Source organism: Haematobia irritans, chromosome 4, assembly GCF_050003625.1.
Source record: "Haematobia irritans isolate KBUSLIRL chromosome 4, ASM5000362v1, whole genome shotgun sequence".
In the NCBI taxonomy this organism is placed as follows: domain Eukaryota; kingdom Metazoa; phylum Arthropoda; class Insecta; order Diptera; family Muscidae; genus Haematobia; species Haematobia irritans.
This window is the reverse complement of record NC_134400.1, coordinates 182,425,731-182,439,611: the sequence shown is the minus strand read 5'-3', so window position 1 is coordinate 182,439,611 and position 13,881 is coordinate 182,425,731. Positions and strand designations below refer to the sequence as shown.

Here is a 13,881-nt window from a genome sequence, read left to right as displayed (position 1 = left end):
TGTCAAAAACGCTCTAAACTTAGTGACTCAGTTTATAACGCTCGAAATATCGGTCTCACGCCACGGTTGCCACTAGTGCGAAAAATAATCTACCAAAATTTGAAGAAAATCTACCAAATTACAATAAAAAAAACATATTTTTATCAAGTTTCCTCGAAAGAAAGTTTTTATTATATTATTTTAGATGTTTATTTCAGTATTTACAATATTATAGATTATGATCTCTTCTAAAGGGTGGTTAAAATTGCAAGGGCCGATGTTGATTTTGAATAAAACACAAACTATTTAGGAAATTATTGTAATTTTATTTTATTGTGATATATTGGTATTACTCAATTATGTATGGAACAAAATATCAGCCAAATGGGCGCCGCAACCTCGGTGGCACACCTCCATCCGATGGTCCAAATTTTCGATGACGCTGAGGCATAATGGAGGTTCTATGCCGTTAATGTGCCGAATTATCTCATCCTTTAGCTCTTGAATTGATGCTGGCTTATCGACGTACACCTTTTCTTTCAAATAACCCCAAAGAAAAAAGTCCAACGGTGACAAATCACATGATCTTGGCGGCCAATTGGCATCGCTATTACGTGAGATAACACGGCCATTGAATTTGTTGCGCAAAAGAGCCATTGTTTCGTTAGCTGTGTGGCAAGTGGCACCGTCCTGCTGAAACCACATATCGTCCACAGCCATATCTTCCAATTCGGGCCATTCGTTCGTTATCATCTCACGATAACTGCCTGACCGGCCTCATTTTGGAAAAAATACGACCCGATGATACCGCCAGCCCATAAACCGCACCAAACAGTCACTCTTTGTGGGTGCATTGGTTTTTCGACAATCACTCTTGGATTCTCATTCGCCCAAATGAGGCAATTCTGCTTATTGACGAATCCACTGAGGTGAAAATGTGTCTCATCACTGAAGATGATTTTCTTCGAAAATTGATCATCCATTGTTGCCATTTGTTGGAACCATTCTGCCCATTCACGACGTCCATGGTTCAAATTGAGTAAGTCTGAAATAGAGAAATGTCAAATAAAATTCGGAACAAAAACTTGGCGTTTAGGTGTGGTTCACATTCAACATCGGCCCTTGAAATTTAACCACTTAAAGCAATCACACTATCGCGCTTGAATACCATCACGAATAATTTTATTTGTGAATGCAATAGATGAAACACCTTTTGTATACTTTTAAATAATAAAATGAACTATCGCTGGAATAAATCTGTCAGCTGTCAGGCGATCGACTTAGAAATTATAGAAACCAGAGGTTGGTTGTTGGTTGGTTGGTCATCCTGTATATATTCTTAGTTGAGGTGAAATAACGAGTCGATTCAGCGATGTCTGTCCGTCTATGATGTAGGTTGTAAATCAATCCATAACGCTCAATAATTATATGTAGCCCCATACAGTCATTTAACAATCAAAATTGGCTAATGGAACTTTATCGAATAAATGGGATAGTCGGATTTGAAGTGAAAGGAGCCTATAAAGGGTGATACGGTCAAAATTTGGTCAATATAAACTTGACGTATTTCTTTCAATTTTGCATTTAAAAAACCTGACCACCCCTCATTTTGAAGGTGTGTGTATATAATGTTGCTCCTATTTTGATTTTGGAATTCACTCTTCAGTTGTCCAAATGCCGTCCAAGCAAGAAGAGCAGCGTATCAAAATTTTGCTCGCGAATCGCGAAAATCCGAGCTACTCGCACGCAAAGCTGGCAAAATCGCTAAAAGTTGCCAAATCAACCGTTACAAATGTAATTAAAGTGTTTGGGGAAGGTTTGTCGACAGCCAGGAAGTCTGGGGGGGGGGGGGAACGAAAACCGGAAGCCGCTGAGACGACAAAGAGAGTTGCCGGTAGTTTCAAGCGAAACCCTAACCCTCTCTCCGAAATGCCGCAAATAAGCTGGGTGTATCGTCTACAACCGTGCATCGAGCCAAAAAACGAGCCGAACTATCGACTTACAAGAAGGTAGTAGTGACTCCAAATCGCGATGATAAACAAAATACGACGGCCAAAGCGCGATCCCGGAGGCTGTACACGACGATGCTGACGGTAATGGACGACATTACCTACGTCAAAGCCGACTACAAGCAGCTTCCGGGACAGGAGTTTTATACGGCAAAAGGAAGGGGAAAGGTAGCAGATATTTTCAAGCACATAAAACTGTCAAAGTTCGCAAAGAAATATCTGGTTTGGCAAGCCATCTGTACCTGTGGCTTGAAAAGCAGCATTTTCATAGCTTCCGGGACTGTCAACCATGAAATTTACGTGAAAGAGTGTTGAATAAACGTCTGCTGCCTTTCCTGAAGAAATACGGTTGTTCCGTACTGTTTTGGCCGGATTTGGCATCTTGCTATTACGGTAAAAAGGCCATGGAGTGGTACGCCGCCAACAACGTGCAGATGGTTCCCAAGGACAAGAACCCTCCCAACACGCCAGAGCTCCGCCCAATTGAGAAATACTTGGCTATTGTCAAGCGGAACCTAAAGAAGACCAAAAAAACTGCTAAGGACGAGCAGCATTTCAAGGCAAACTGGCTTTCTGCGGCGAAGAAGGTGGACAAGGTGGCTGTACAAAATCTGATGGCAGGTGTCAAGCGTGATGCCCGGCAATTCGGATTTTGAAAAGCGAAAGCCTAACTGAATATTTTTCCTGAATTTTATACTAATTGAACTTGAAAAAGAAATTTAATTTGATTTTTTAAATAAACGATTTCACCGATTTACACGCGTTTTCCCTTGACCAAATTTTGACCGTAGCACCCTTTAATGTAGCTCTTTGTCATTAGCGTAGCTAGACCATTTTCCTAGGGGGGGCTATAGCCCCCTAGCTAAAAATTTATAGATGAACTTATAGGTTCAAATAATGTTTTATTTCATAAAAGTGAATAAAAAATTAGACATCAAAATAACTCGACAATTAATTTATAATAAAGCAACTAAACTAAAGCAACCACACTTTTCCCAGCAAAAAATTGTGAGTTGTTCTAAAGGCACAACTTTAAAAGTACTTCCAAAAATGTCCTCAATTATTGTAACTACACAGGAAGTTTTTTTACTTCATTTTTTTCATATTTTAATGTGTAATTTTTTGTTTCTTTTTTTTCAAATAAAGGGTGATTTGTTAAGAGCTTGATAACTTTTTTTTAAAAAAAAACGCATAAAATTTGCAAAATCTCATCGGTTCTTTATTTGAAACGTTAGATTGGTCCATGACATTTACTTTTTGAAGATAATTTCATTTAAATGTTGACCGCGGCTGCGTCTTAGGTGGTCCATTCGGAAAGTCCAATTTTGGGCAACTTTTTCGAGCATTTCGGCCGGAATAGCCCGAATTTCTTCGGAAATGTTGTCTTCCAAAGCTGGAATAGTTGCTGGCTTATTTCTGTAGACTTTAGACTTGACGTAGCCCCACAAAAAATAGTCTAAAGGCGTCAAATCGCATGATCTTGGTGGCCAACTTACCGGTCCATTTCTTGAGATGAATTGTTCTCCGAAGTTTTCCCTCAAAATGGCCATAGAATCGCGAGCTGTGTGGCATGTAGCGCCATCTTGTTGAAACCACATGTCAACCAAGTTCAGTTCTTCCATTTTTGGTTAGCATCGAACGATAGCGATCGCCATTCGCCGTAACGTTGCGTCCAACAGCATCTTTGAAAAAATACGGTCCAATGATTCCACCAGCGTACAAACCACACCAAACAGTGCATTTTTCGGGATGCATGGGCAGTTCTTGAACGGCTTCTGGTTGCTCTTCACTCCAAATGCGGCAATTTTGCTTATTTACGTAGCCATTCAACCAGAAATGAGCCTCATCACTGAACAAAATTTGTCGATAAAAAAGCGGATTTTCTGCCAACTTTTCTAGGGCCCATTCACTGAAAATTCGACGTTGTGGCAGATCGTAAGTCTATTCATGATGAAATGTCAAAGCATACTGAGCATCTTTCTCTTTGACACCATGTCTGAAATCCCACGTGATCTGTCAAATACTAATGCATGAAAATCCTAACCTCAAAAGAATCACCCTTTAGTTTAAAAAAAAGAGTAAGAATAAATAAATTGGTACAAATTATTCAAATTTGACACAAAACTGCTAAATCCATTATAGAAAAATCGATAATTTTGGAAATTTTTCGAGGAAAAACGTTTCAAACAAGCGTCAGAATGCGTTAAAAATCATACAAAAATATAAAAATTATTTATTTGGGAAAATATCACAAAATTTTTTAATTCACATTCAAAACACTGAATTCGGATCTCACCTTAAGAAGTGATGCAAATTCAACGGCTGTTGAAACGGTGGACATTTGTCCTATGGCAAGCTCATATTACATTCATTGCTTCTGCGCCAATTTTGCACCACTTCTAGACCCAAAAAGAACATTTTCACTGCTTTTTTGGCGACGCTTTTTCGCAGCATTATTAAGATATTAATTTATGAAAGAATAATTTTAAATTACTATTTTTTAATTAAATTACTATTTTTTAATTAAATTGACTAAACTAAATCAATCATAAGTTCAACCACAGCTTTATTTCATAAATATCAGACTTCAAACATTGCCATCGGCAACTGCTACCACAACCCAAGTAATTCGATTGTTCATGAAAGTCTTTAGCGGAACTTTGTGCGATTGTATATACTTGTTTAATTGTTATAAAAATTAAAAAAAAAAAAAAACTAATGACATTTATTGAAAAATGGAAAATCATAAATAGAGTTTCAAATTCTGGGGGGGGGCTAAAATTTTTCTGGGGGGGTCTAAGCCCCCTCCCCAGAGGCCTTCCTACGCTTATGCTCTTTGTATGCTGAAAATTCATCAAAATAGTGTAAATGGCTATTAGGTTAAATCTCTCCAATTCAATTCCAAGAAATTAGTAGTTTTACGTTTTAAAAAAATATATTTAATATATGTTCGATCAGTTTTCTTTATTTATTATAAATGAAATTTTTTTTTCTTTTATACATATCATATTTATTATACCCACCACCATAGAATGGTGACGGGGTATAATAAGTTTGTCATTCCGTTTGTAACGCATCGAAATATCGATTTCCGACTATATAAAGTATATATATTCTTGATCAGGGAGAAATTCTAAGACGATATAAGCATGTCCGTCTGTCTGTCTGTCTGGCTGTCTGTTGTAATCACGCTACAGCATTCAAATTTCAGGACGATAGCTCCATTTATCGTCCTGAAATTTGGCACAGAATCGTCTTTTGTCGAAGATGGGCTATATCGGGCCATGTTTTGGTATAGCCCCCATATAAACCGACCTCCCGATTTGGGGTCTTTCGCTTATAGAAACCGTAGTTTTCATCCAATTTGCGCGAAATTGAAAATCTAGAGATATTTTGGGACCTTGAAGAGGTGTGCCAAAAATGGTGAGTGTCGGTCCATATTTTGGTATAGCCCCCATATAAACCGACCTCCCGATTTGGGGTCTTTCGCTTATAGAAACCGTAGTTTTCATCCAATTTGCGCGAAATTGAAAATCTAGAGGTATTTTGGGACCTTGAAGAGGTGTGCCAAAAATGGTGAGTGTCGGTCCATGGTTTGGTATAGCCCCCATATAAACCGACCTCCCGATTTGGGGTCTTTCGCTTATAGAAACCGTAGTTTTCATCCAATTTGCGCGAAATTGAAAATCTAGAGATATTTTGGGACCTTGAAGAGGTGTGTCAAAAATGGTGAGTGTCGGTCCATGTTTTGGTATAGCCCCCATATAAACCGACCTCCCGATTTTACTTCTTGGGCTTATAGAAACCGTAGTTTTTATCCAATTTGCCTGAAATTGGAAATCTAGAGGTATTTTTGGGGCATAAAGAGGTGTGTCGAAAACGGTTAGTATCGGTCGGTATTTTAGTATAGCCCCCATAAGAACGATTTCCCGATTTAACTCCTTAGGTTTCTAGAAACCGTAGTTTTTATCCGATTTGTCTGAAATTGTAAATATTCTCGTATTTAAGGCTCACAAAAACGTGTATAGGATTAAGTTTTTATCGGTCCAATTGGTAATGCCTCCATATAGACCAATTTCACTTCTTGTGAGTATAGAAGGCGCACTGATCATGAAAATTGCTTGAAACTCAATGTAAAATTTCCAGATTTTATTTTTCGGGTAAAAATCTACAGATTTAAAATTTCAAATCAAGACGTTATTTTATAATTTTCTTGCACACTTACAAGAGATGTTAATGATTCCTCTAAAACTCAAACAAAAATGGTTCTTATAAATCCAGAATCTGATATAGTCATCATAGGTGAAATCTTTAAATGTATCTTCGGGAAGTGTCCTCAAGTCCTCAAGCCCTCCTGAAATTTCAAAGGAAATCCTAATATTTGGTTCATGGTGGTGGGTATTTAAGATTCGGCCCGGCCGAACTTACTGCTGTATATACTTGTTTGAAATTTAACTTCACCCTGTAAAGTTATACTTATTTTTTGTACACTAACGTGGTCCTTCACTCGGCCTATTTAAGGTCCTTTCAATTGCATCATGAGCAAAAAATTTGAACAAAAATTTAGTTTAATTTTTTATTCGATTCATTTTTTGAAATAATATTAACCAAAAAATCGTAAAATCTTTGAATTGGAATAACTTAAATTTGTCATTTCCCAATCGACAAAAATACAGTTTAGATCGAAAATAAAATTAAGCGTTGTCATTTTGAGGAAGGATGACTGTCTAAGGTTAATAGCTAAAATGCATATATTAAACTTAAACTGCAAATTAGATCTATTTTGGACAAATAATATGTTTACTTAGGGCTAGAATCTCTTGGCATTACCAGAGTAGGCGTCAAAATTTTCAAAAGCAATTCACTCAGTCCAGAACGAAATTGTAGATTTTGCAAAGAATTCATTTGTTTCATATACGGCTCAAAACTCATGAGAAAATTGGTATCCGGATCTTTTGTGAATGGCTCTTTGCGTTTTGGTATTGCTAATGGATTCTCTTCAATTACGAAACTAGAATTGGCCTTGAACTCTGATTTAACTTTGGCTATCTCCAATGGTTTTGGGCTTAAATTTCCTCCACGGGATGTGACATCCGTTAATGTTAGTTTTTGCTCATCTTGGAATTCGTCCATACTGTCAATATCTTTACCATCATTACTTTCTGCATAAATATCATCATTATCATCATCATCATCATCGTCGAAGTCATCATCATAATCGCCTATCACCAAGGGATCTTTTTTAACATTATGTCCATTTTCGATTTCGAAATTGTCTAGAATTTTATCAAGTCTCCTATGGTGTTCTCGCAAAAATTCCATATCGGCAAAATATTTCGCCTTGGGTCCATGTTTACCTCTAGAAGAAATTTTAAAAGGTTATAATTAAATTACAAATACAATTGACAGTATATAGAGAAATGACAAATTTTTGCTTGATTAGATTTAAGGCTGTAAAACGGGATAAATCCCGTCCCGAAATACCGGGATTTTTGAATTCCGGTATTTCGGGATTGTTTATTAAAGGGTGATACGGTCAAAATTTGGTCAAGGGAAAACGCGTGTAAATCGGTGAAATCGTTTATTTAAAAAATCAAATTAAATTTCTTTTTCAAGTTCAATTATTTAGTATAAAATTCAGGAAAAATATTCAGTTAGGCTTTCGCTTTTCCAAATCCGAATTGCCGGGCCTCACGCTTGACACCTGCTATCAGATTTTGTACAGCCACCTTGTCCATCTTCTACGCCGCAGAAAGCCAGTTTGCCTTGAACTGCTGCTCGTCCTTAACAGTGTTTTTGGTTTTCTTTAGGTTCCGCTTGACAATAGCCCAGTATTTCTCAATTGGGCGGAGCTCTGGCGTGTTGGGAGGGTTCTTGTCCTTGGGAACCACCTGCACGTTGTTGGCGGCGTACCACTCCATGGCCTTTTTACCGTAATGGCAAGATGCCAAATCCGGCCAAAACAGTACGGAAACACGGTTGCTTCAGGAAAGGCAGCAGACGTTTATTCAAACACTCTTTCACGTAAATTTCTTGGTTGACAGTCCCGGAAGCTATGAAAATGCTGCTTTTCAAGCCACAGGTACAGATGGCTTGCCAAACCAGATATTTCTTTGCGAACTTTGACAGTTTTATGTGCTTGAAAATATCTGCTACCTTTCCCCTTCCTTTTGCCGTATAAAGCTCCTGTCCCGGAAGCTGCTTGTAGTCGGCTTTGACGTAGGTTTCGTCGTCCATTACCACGCAGTCAAACTTCGTCAGCATCGTCGTGTACAGCCTCCGGGATCGCGCTTTGACTGATACGCTGGTCTTCTTGCTTGGACGGCATTTTGACAACTGAAGAGTTAATTCCAAAATCAAAATAGGAGCAACATTCTACACACACACACCTTCAAAATGTGGGGTGTTCAGGTTTTTTAAATGCAAAATTGAAAGAAATACGTCAAGTTTATATTGACCAAATTTTGACCGTATCACCCTTTAATAAATTGGAGTCTTCATTCAGTGCAAACGGTCCTTAGATTTCATACCCGACAAATTGAGTTAATAAACATTTATGGTACACCTTGAATAAGAATTTATTATACAAGATGTAAAGAAACAGCACAATTTCATCAAAAATCGAAGTAAGCGATAAGGTCGGTCCTCCTTGAAACAATGAATTCATGGCAAATGCAATTCGTGGCACATAAAATAAAAAGCAAAGATAAAAGGTCCGTCGAAAAAATGACAATATCGCGTTTATCTGTTAAAAATTTGGAAGTCTTGATATTTTTAAGAAGTTGACGAAATACAAAAGGATTAAAACAAGTGTACCAAAGTATGCATAATTTAATCAAACTCCTTAAAATGTTTTGCTGACTAAGATAGCGATCATAATTTTCCATGTTGAGTTGGACTAAGTGTTCGTTAACTAGGATAAAAATTTGAAATTGCTTTTAACTCTTATATTCTTTTTTTTTGTTGTTAATAAAATGAAATTCAAGTAAATTGCAAAAAAAAAATTTTGCGAGAATTCGACAAATTAAATACCCCGCTTTAACCGGTATAACCCGGTCCTACGTCCCTGGTAAATTTCAAGTAAATTGGAAACATCGAGTGCGAGATAAATTCCTGTAGAGGGAATCGGCATCAGATTTTAGTCCAAAGTAAAATTTCATTTTTTCAGGTTTATAGTAAATATCAGTGTGTGGTGGAAATTATACAAAAAGGAGGAATTAAATATTTATGAAAAAAAAATACATACTTGTTACTTCCATATTTCTTGCAGCGGTACAAATGTCGCCGATAACTGTCGCGTAAATTTTTCCATTTACGCTTACATTGCATAACTGCTCCACAGTATAATTGTCGCATTCAACGAATGTGTAGTAAACAAAACATCAAGCAGCAACCAAGCGATTGAGAGAGTGAGAACGCGCGAGAAATACACACACCCACGTCATCAACATAGAGCATAAAAGGAAAATAACGTGGTAGAGAGAAATTAATATCGTAGTGTGGTTTTGTTTAAATCAAACAGTGTTGCCAAGTTGATAGCTCGCCCTCACCCAGATTTAGAGGTTGTTTGATTATGGGGGGTAGTTTTAGGGGATACATTTACTTGCACGGAAAAAAATATTGGCCTAAAGGGTGATACGGTCAAAATTTGGTCAAGGGAGAACGCGTGTAAATCGGTGAAATCGTTTATTTAAAAAATCAAATTAAATTTCTTTTTCAAGTTCAATTAGTATAAAATTCAGGAAAAATATTCAGTTAGGCTTTCGCTTTTCCAAATCCGAATTGCCGGACCTCACGCTTGACACCTGCCATCAGATTTTGTACAGCCACCTTGTCCACCTTCTTCGCCGCAGAAAGCCAGTTTGCCTTGAACTGCTGCTCGTCCTTAGCAGTTTTTTGGTCTTCTTTAGGTTCCGCTTGACAATAGCCCAGTATTTCTCAATTGAGCGGAGCTCTGGCGTGTTGGGAGGGTTCTTGTCCTTGGGAACCACCTGCACGTTGTTGGCGGCGTACCACTCCATGGCCTTTTTACCGTAATGGCAAGATGCCAAATCCGACCAAAACAGTACGGAACAACCGTGTTTCTTCAGGAAAGGCAGCAGACGTTTATTCAAACACTCTTTCACGTAAATTTCTTGGTTGACAGTCCCGGAAGCTATGAAAATGCTGCTTTTCAAGCCACAGGTACAGATGGCTTGCCAAACCAGATATTTCTTTGCGAACTTTGACAGTTTTATGTGCTTGAAAATATCTGCTACATTTCCCCTTCCTTTTGCCGTATAAAACTCCTGTCCCGGAAGCTGCTTGTAGTCGGCTTTGACGTAGGTTTCGTCGTCCATTACCACGCAGTCAAACTTCGTCAGCATCGTCGTGTACAGCCTCCGGGATCGCGCTTTGGCCTTCGTATTTTGTTTATCATCGCGATTTGGAGTCACTGCCTTCTTGTAAGTCGATAGGCCGGCTCGTTTTTTGCCTCGATGCACGGTTGTAGACGATACACCCAGCTTATTTGCGGCATCTCGGAGAGAGAGGTTAGGGTTTCGCTTGAAACTACCGGCAACTCTCTTTGTCGTCTCAGCGGCTTCCGGTTTTCGATTTCCCCCGATCCAGACTTCCTGGCTGTCGACAAACGTTCTCCAAACACTTTAATTACATTTGTAACGGTTGATTTGGCAACTTTTAGCGATTTTGCCAGCTTTGCATGCGAGTATCTCGGATTTTCGCGATACGCGAGCAAAATTTTGATACGCTGCTCTTCTTGCTTGGACGGCATTTTGACAACTGAGGAGTGAATTCCAAAATCAAAATAGGAGCAACATTCTACACACACACCTTCAAAATGAGGGGTGTTCAGGTTTCTTAAATGCAAAATTGAAAGAAATCCGTCAAGTTTATATTGACCAAATTTTGACCGTATCACCCTTTAATATCGAATACCTAACATGCGTTAGTTAAATATACTAAAAAACGGGAAAAATTTATACACAAATGAAGCAGAAAGACTTACTTTAAATTTTATTCTTTAAATTTGTAAACAAACAAATGCGCTCCTCTTGAACTTCGTATGGCACTAACGACATTTTTTGTAATTTTGAACTCCATTTTTTTCCTTCAAACTACAAAATTTTCTTTAACAAGTGAAAAAAATTATGTCTAATAAATTTTTCTTTTTATACCCTGCGCCACACTGTGGAACAGGGTATTATAAGTTAGTGCATATGTTTGTAACACCCAGGAGGAGACGAGATAGACACATGGTGTCTTTGGCAATAATGCTCAGGGTGGGTCCCTGAGTCGATATAACCATGTCCGTGAACACATTTTTGTAATCAAAGTCTAGGTCGCAGTTTTAGTCCAATCGACTTCAAATTTGGCACAAGTATGTGTTTTGACTCAGAATAGATCCCTATTGATTTTGGAAGAAATCGGTTCAGATTTAGATACAGTTCCTATATATATCTTTCGCCCGATATGGACTAATATGGTCCTAAAAGCCAGAGTTTTGGCCCAATTTGGTTGAAATTTTGCACAGGGAGTAGATTTATCATTGCAGCTTTGCGTGCCAAATTTGGTTGAAATCAATTCAGATTTAGATATAGCTTCCATATATATCTTTCGCCCGATATGCACTTATATGGACCCAGACGCCAGAGTTTTATCCCGATTAGCTTGAAATTTTGCGCAAGGAGTACAATTGGTAGTATAGTCATGTGTGCCAAATTTGATTGAAATCGGTTCAGATTTAGATATAGCTACCATATATATGTTTTTCTGATTTCGACAAAAATGGTCAAAATACCAACATTTTCCTTCTTAAATCGCCACTGCTTAGTCGAAAAGTTGTAAAAATGACTCTAATTCTCCTAAACTTCTAATACATTATATCGAGCGATAAATCATAAATAAACTTTTGCGAAGTTTCCTTAAAATTGCTTCGGATTTAAATGTTTCCCATATTTTTTTTATTTTTTACTAACATTGTGTTCCACACTAGTGCATTAGCCGACTTAAATTTTGAGTCTATAGATTTTGTAGAAGTCTATCAAATTCTGTCCAGATCGAGTGATATTTAAATGTATGTATTTGGGACAAACATTTATATATAGCCCCCAACATATTTGACGGATGTGATATGGTATCAAAATTTAGATCTACAAAGTGGTGCAGGGTATAATATAGTCGGCCCCGCCCGACTTCAGACTTTCCTTACTTGTTTTTAAATAAAACAAGTAAGGAAAGTCTAAAGTCGGGCCGTATCATTGGCTCCGAAGATAAAAACCCTTAGAGGGAGGCCAAAATCTTTGGAATCAAGTAAACTCGTTTTGTGTGTGGGGGGTTTATTCGCACCCAGTAATGCTGGTGACATTTCTGAATTCTTGAAAGCTTCTCTAAGTGGCTTCAATGTGGAACGCCGTTCGAATTTGGCTATAAAAAGGAGGTCCTTTGAGGCCATTGAGCTAAACATAGAATAGGGCAGTATTCAGTGACGGAAGAGAAGCTCACTACTGTGGTACCACAATGGACTCAATAGCTGTGACTATACCTAACCTAACCTTTGATTAAGATCCCATACAGATCGTTAGTCCAAAGACAAATAATACAAAATTATTCTGTGTAAAATTTAATCGTCATTAACCATAATTGCAGTTGAGCTCCATTTGTAATCCAAAAACAGAAAATTTTAGTTTCTGATATTTTTTCAATCAAATTGATTTAAAATATTTATACCTTGAGTTATTATTTTAATCTGCTTTTTATCAGTTGCTTGAAATACATGTCATTATATTTGTAAAATAAAATTTTTAGGATTTTATTACAAGATTTCACAAAATTGGAAAATAATTTTGTACCTATTTACATTTGTTGTGGGGTTTATAAAAACAATTTAGGGATCTTTGAGTATAAAGAGGCAGGCTGTCCATTACATCTCTTTTAAAGAGAACATGTTCTCTTTTTGTGTTCGTATCTTTTTGTTCACTCTCTTTTTTTGGTGCCGTATTTTTATGTCCAATAGTGCTCTTTATATACTCTATTTCAAAAAAATACTAGATTGATGGAATTTTATTTATTTAGTAGGAATTCGCCACAATTGTTCGCCACTAATTGTTTACTGGGTTAAATCTGTTGACAAATTAAAGGCCTGTACACAATTGCGACGTTTCGACGTACGGCGTACAAATTAGAAATATATGTAATTGAACGTACGACGTAAATACGACAATACGTTGTCGTCGTCAATTTAATTTGTTTATTTTTTAAGAAAATGTGATTCTTTTTGTTTTTATTGTTTTATTATATATTTATTTCGTTGTTTCTATCATTAGAAACTATTATTATTTTATTTTAACATCAATAAAATTATTAATTATTTAATAAAGAATTTATTGTAAACTCTTTTTTAGTTAAAATGTTCTCTTTTTTTAAGCGAAGTTCTCTTTTGAAAATTATCCATATGGAAACCCTATAAAGAGGGGAATGTTCAAAAAATACTTGGCAACACTGAATTCAAGTAGCAATGTTTGCAAACAATCATCCCAAATGTTGGCAGGGTATTGAAATGTAGCAACTTATTCAATGTTTGCAAAGAAGCTACATTCATTTAATTAAATTTCTTTATTTGGAAAAAAAATTTAGAGATTTTTATCTTACCATTTTTTGCGCCAAGAGCATCAGCCACTTCCTGCCATGATTGTTGTGCTTCTTTCTGTTTTCTGTCTTTAAACTTGTATTTACCTCCCCACAATGCAGGTCTTTTGTGAATCTCTCTTATCAAACGCCGCACATCCATTTCATTGGGCTAATTTTGTTCAACTAAAGTCGCTTCGTTAAGTTTGGCGTCGTTTTGTAGCCAATCTACCTTACTCGATGACTATTGAAACGTCGCTATGCTGCT

At 37.1% G+C, this 13,881-nt stretch overlaps 1 protein-coding gene across 1 annotated transcript; it reads right to left on the bottom strand.

Annotated features, from left to right (window-relative positions):
- Positions 1–6,550: 6,550 nt before the first annotated feature.
- Positions 6,551–13,881, bottom strand: LOC142233759 (uncharacterized). The gene is made up of 3 exons (XM_075304781.1): positions 13,638–13,881; positions 9,235–9,319; positions 6,551–7,347 (listed from the first exon to the last, which is right to left on the bottom strand). The coding sequence occupies exons 1-3, from the start codon at positions 13,774–13,776 to the stop codon at positions 6,789–6,791; spliced, it is 783 nt and encodes a 260-aa protein (XP_075160896.1). The 5' UTR covers positions 13,777–13,881; the 3' UTR covers positions 6,551–6,788.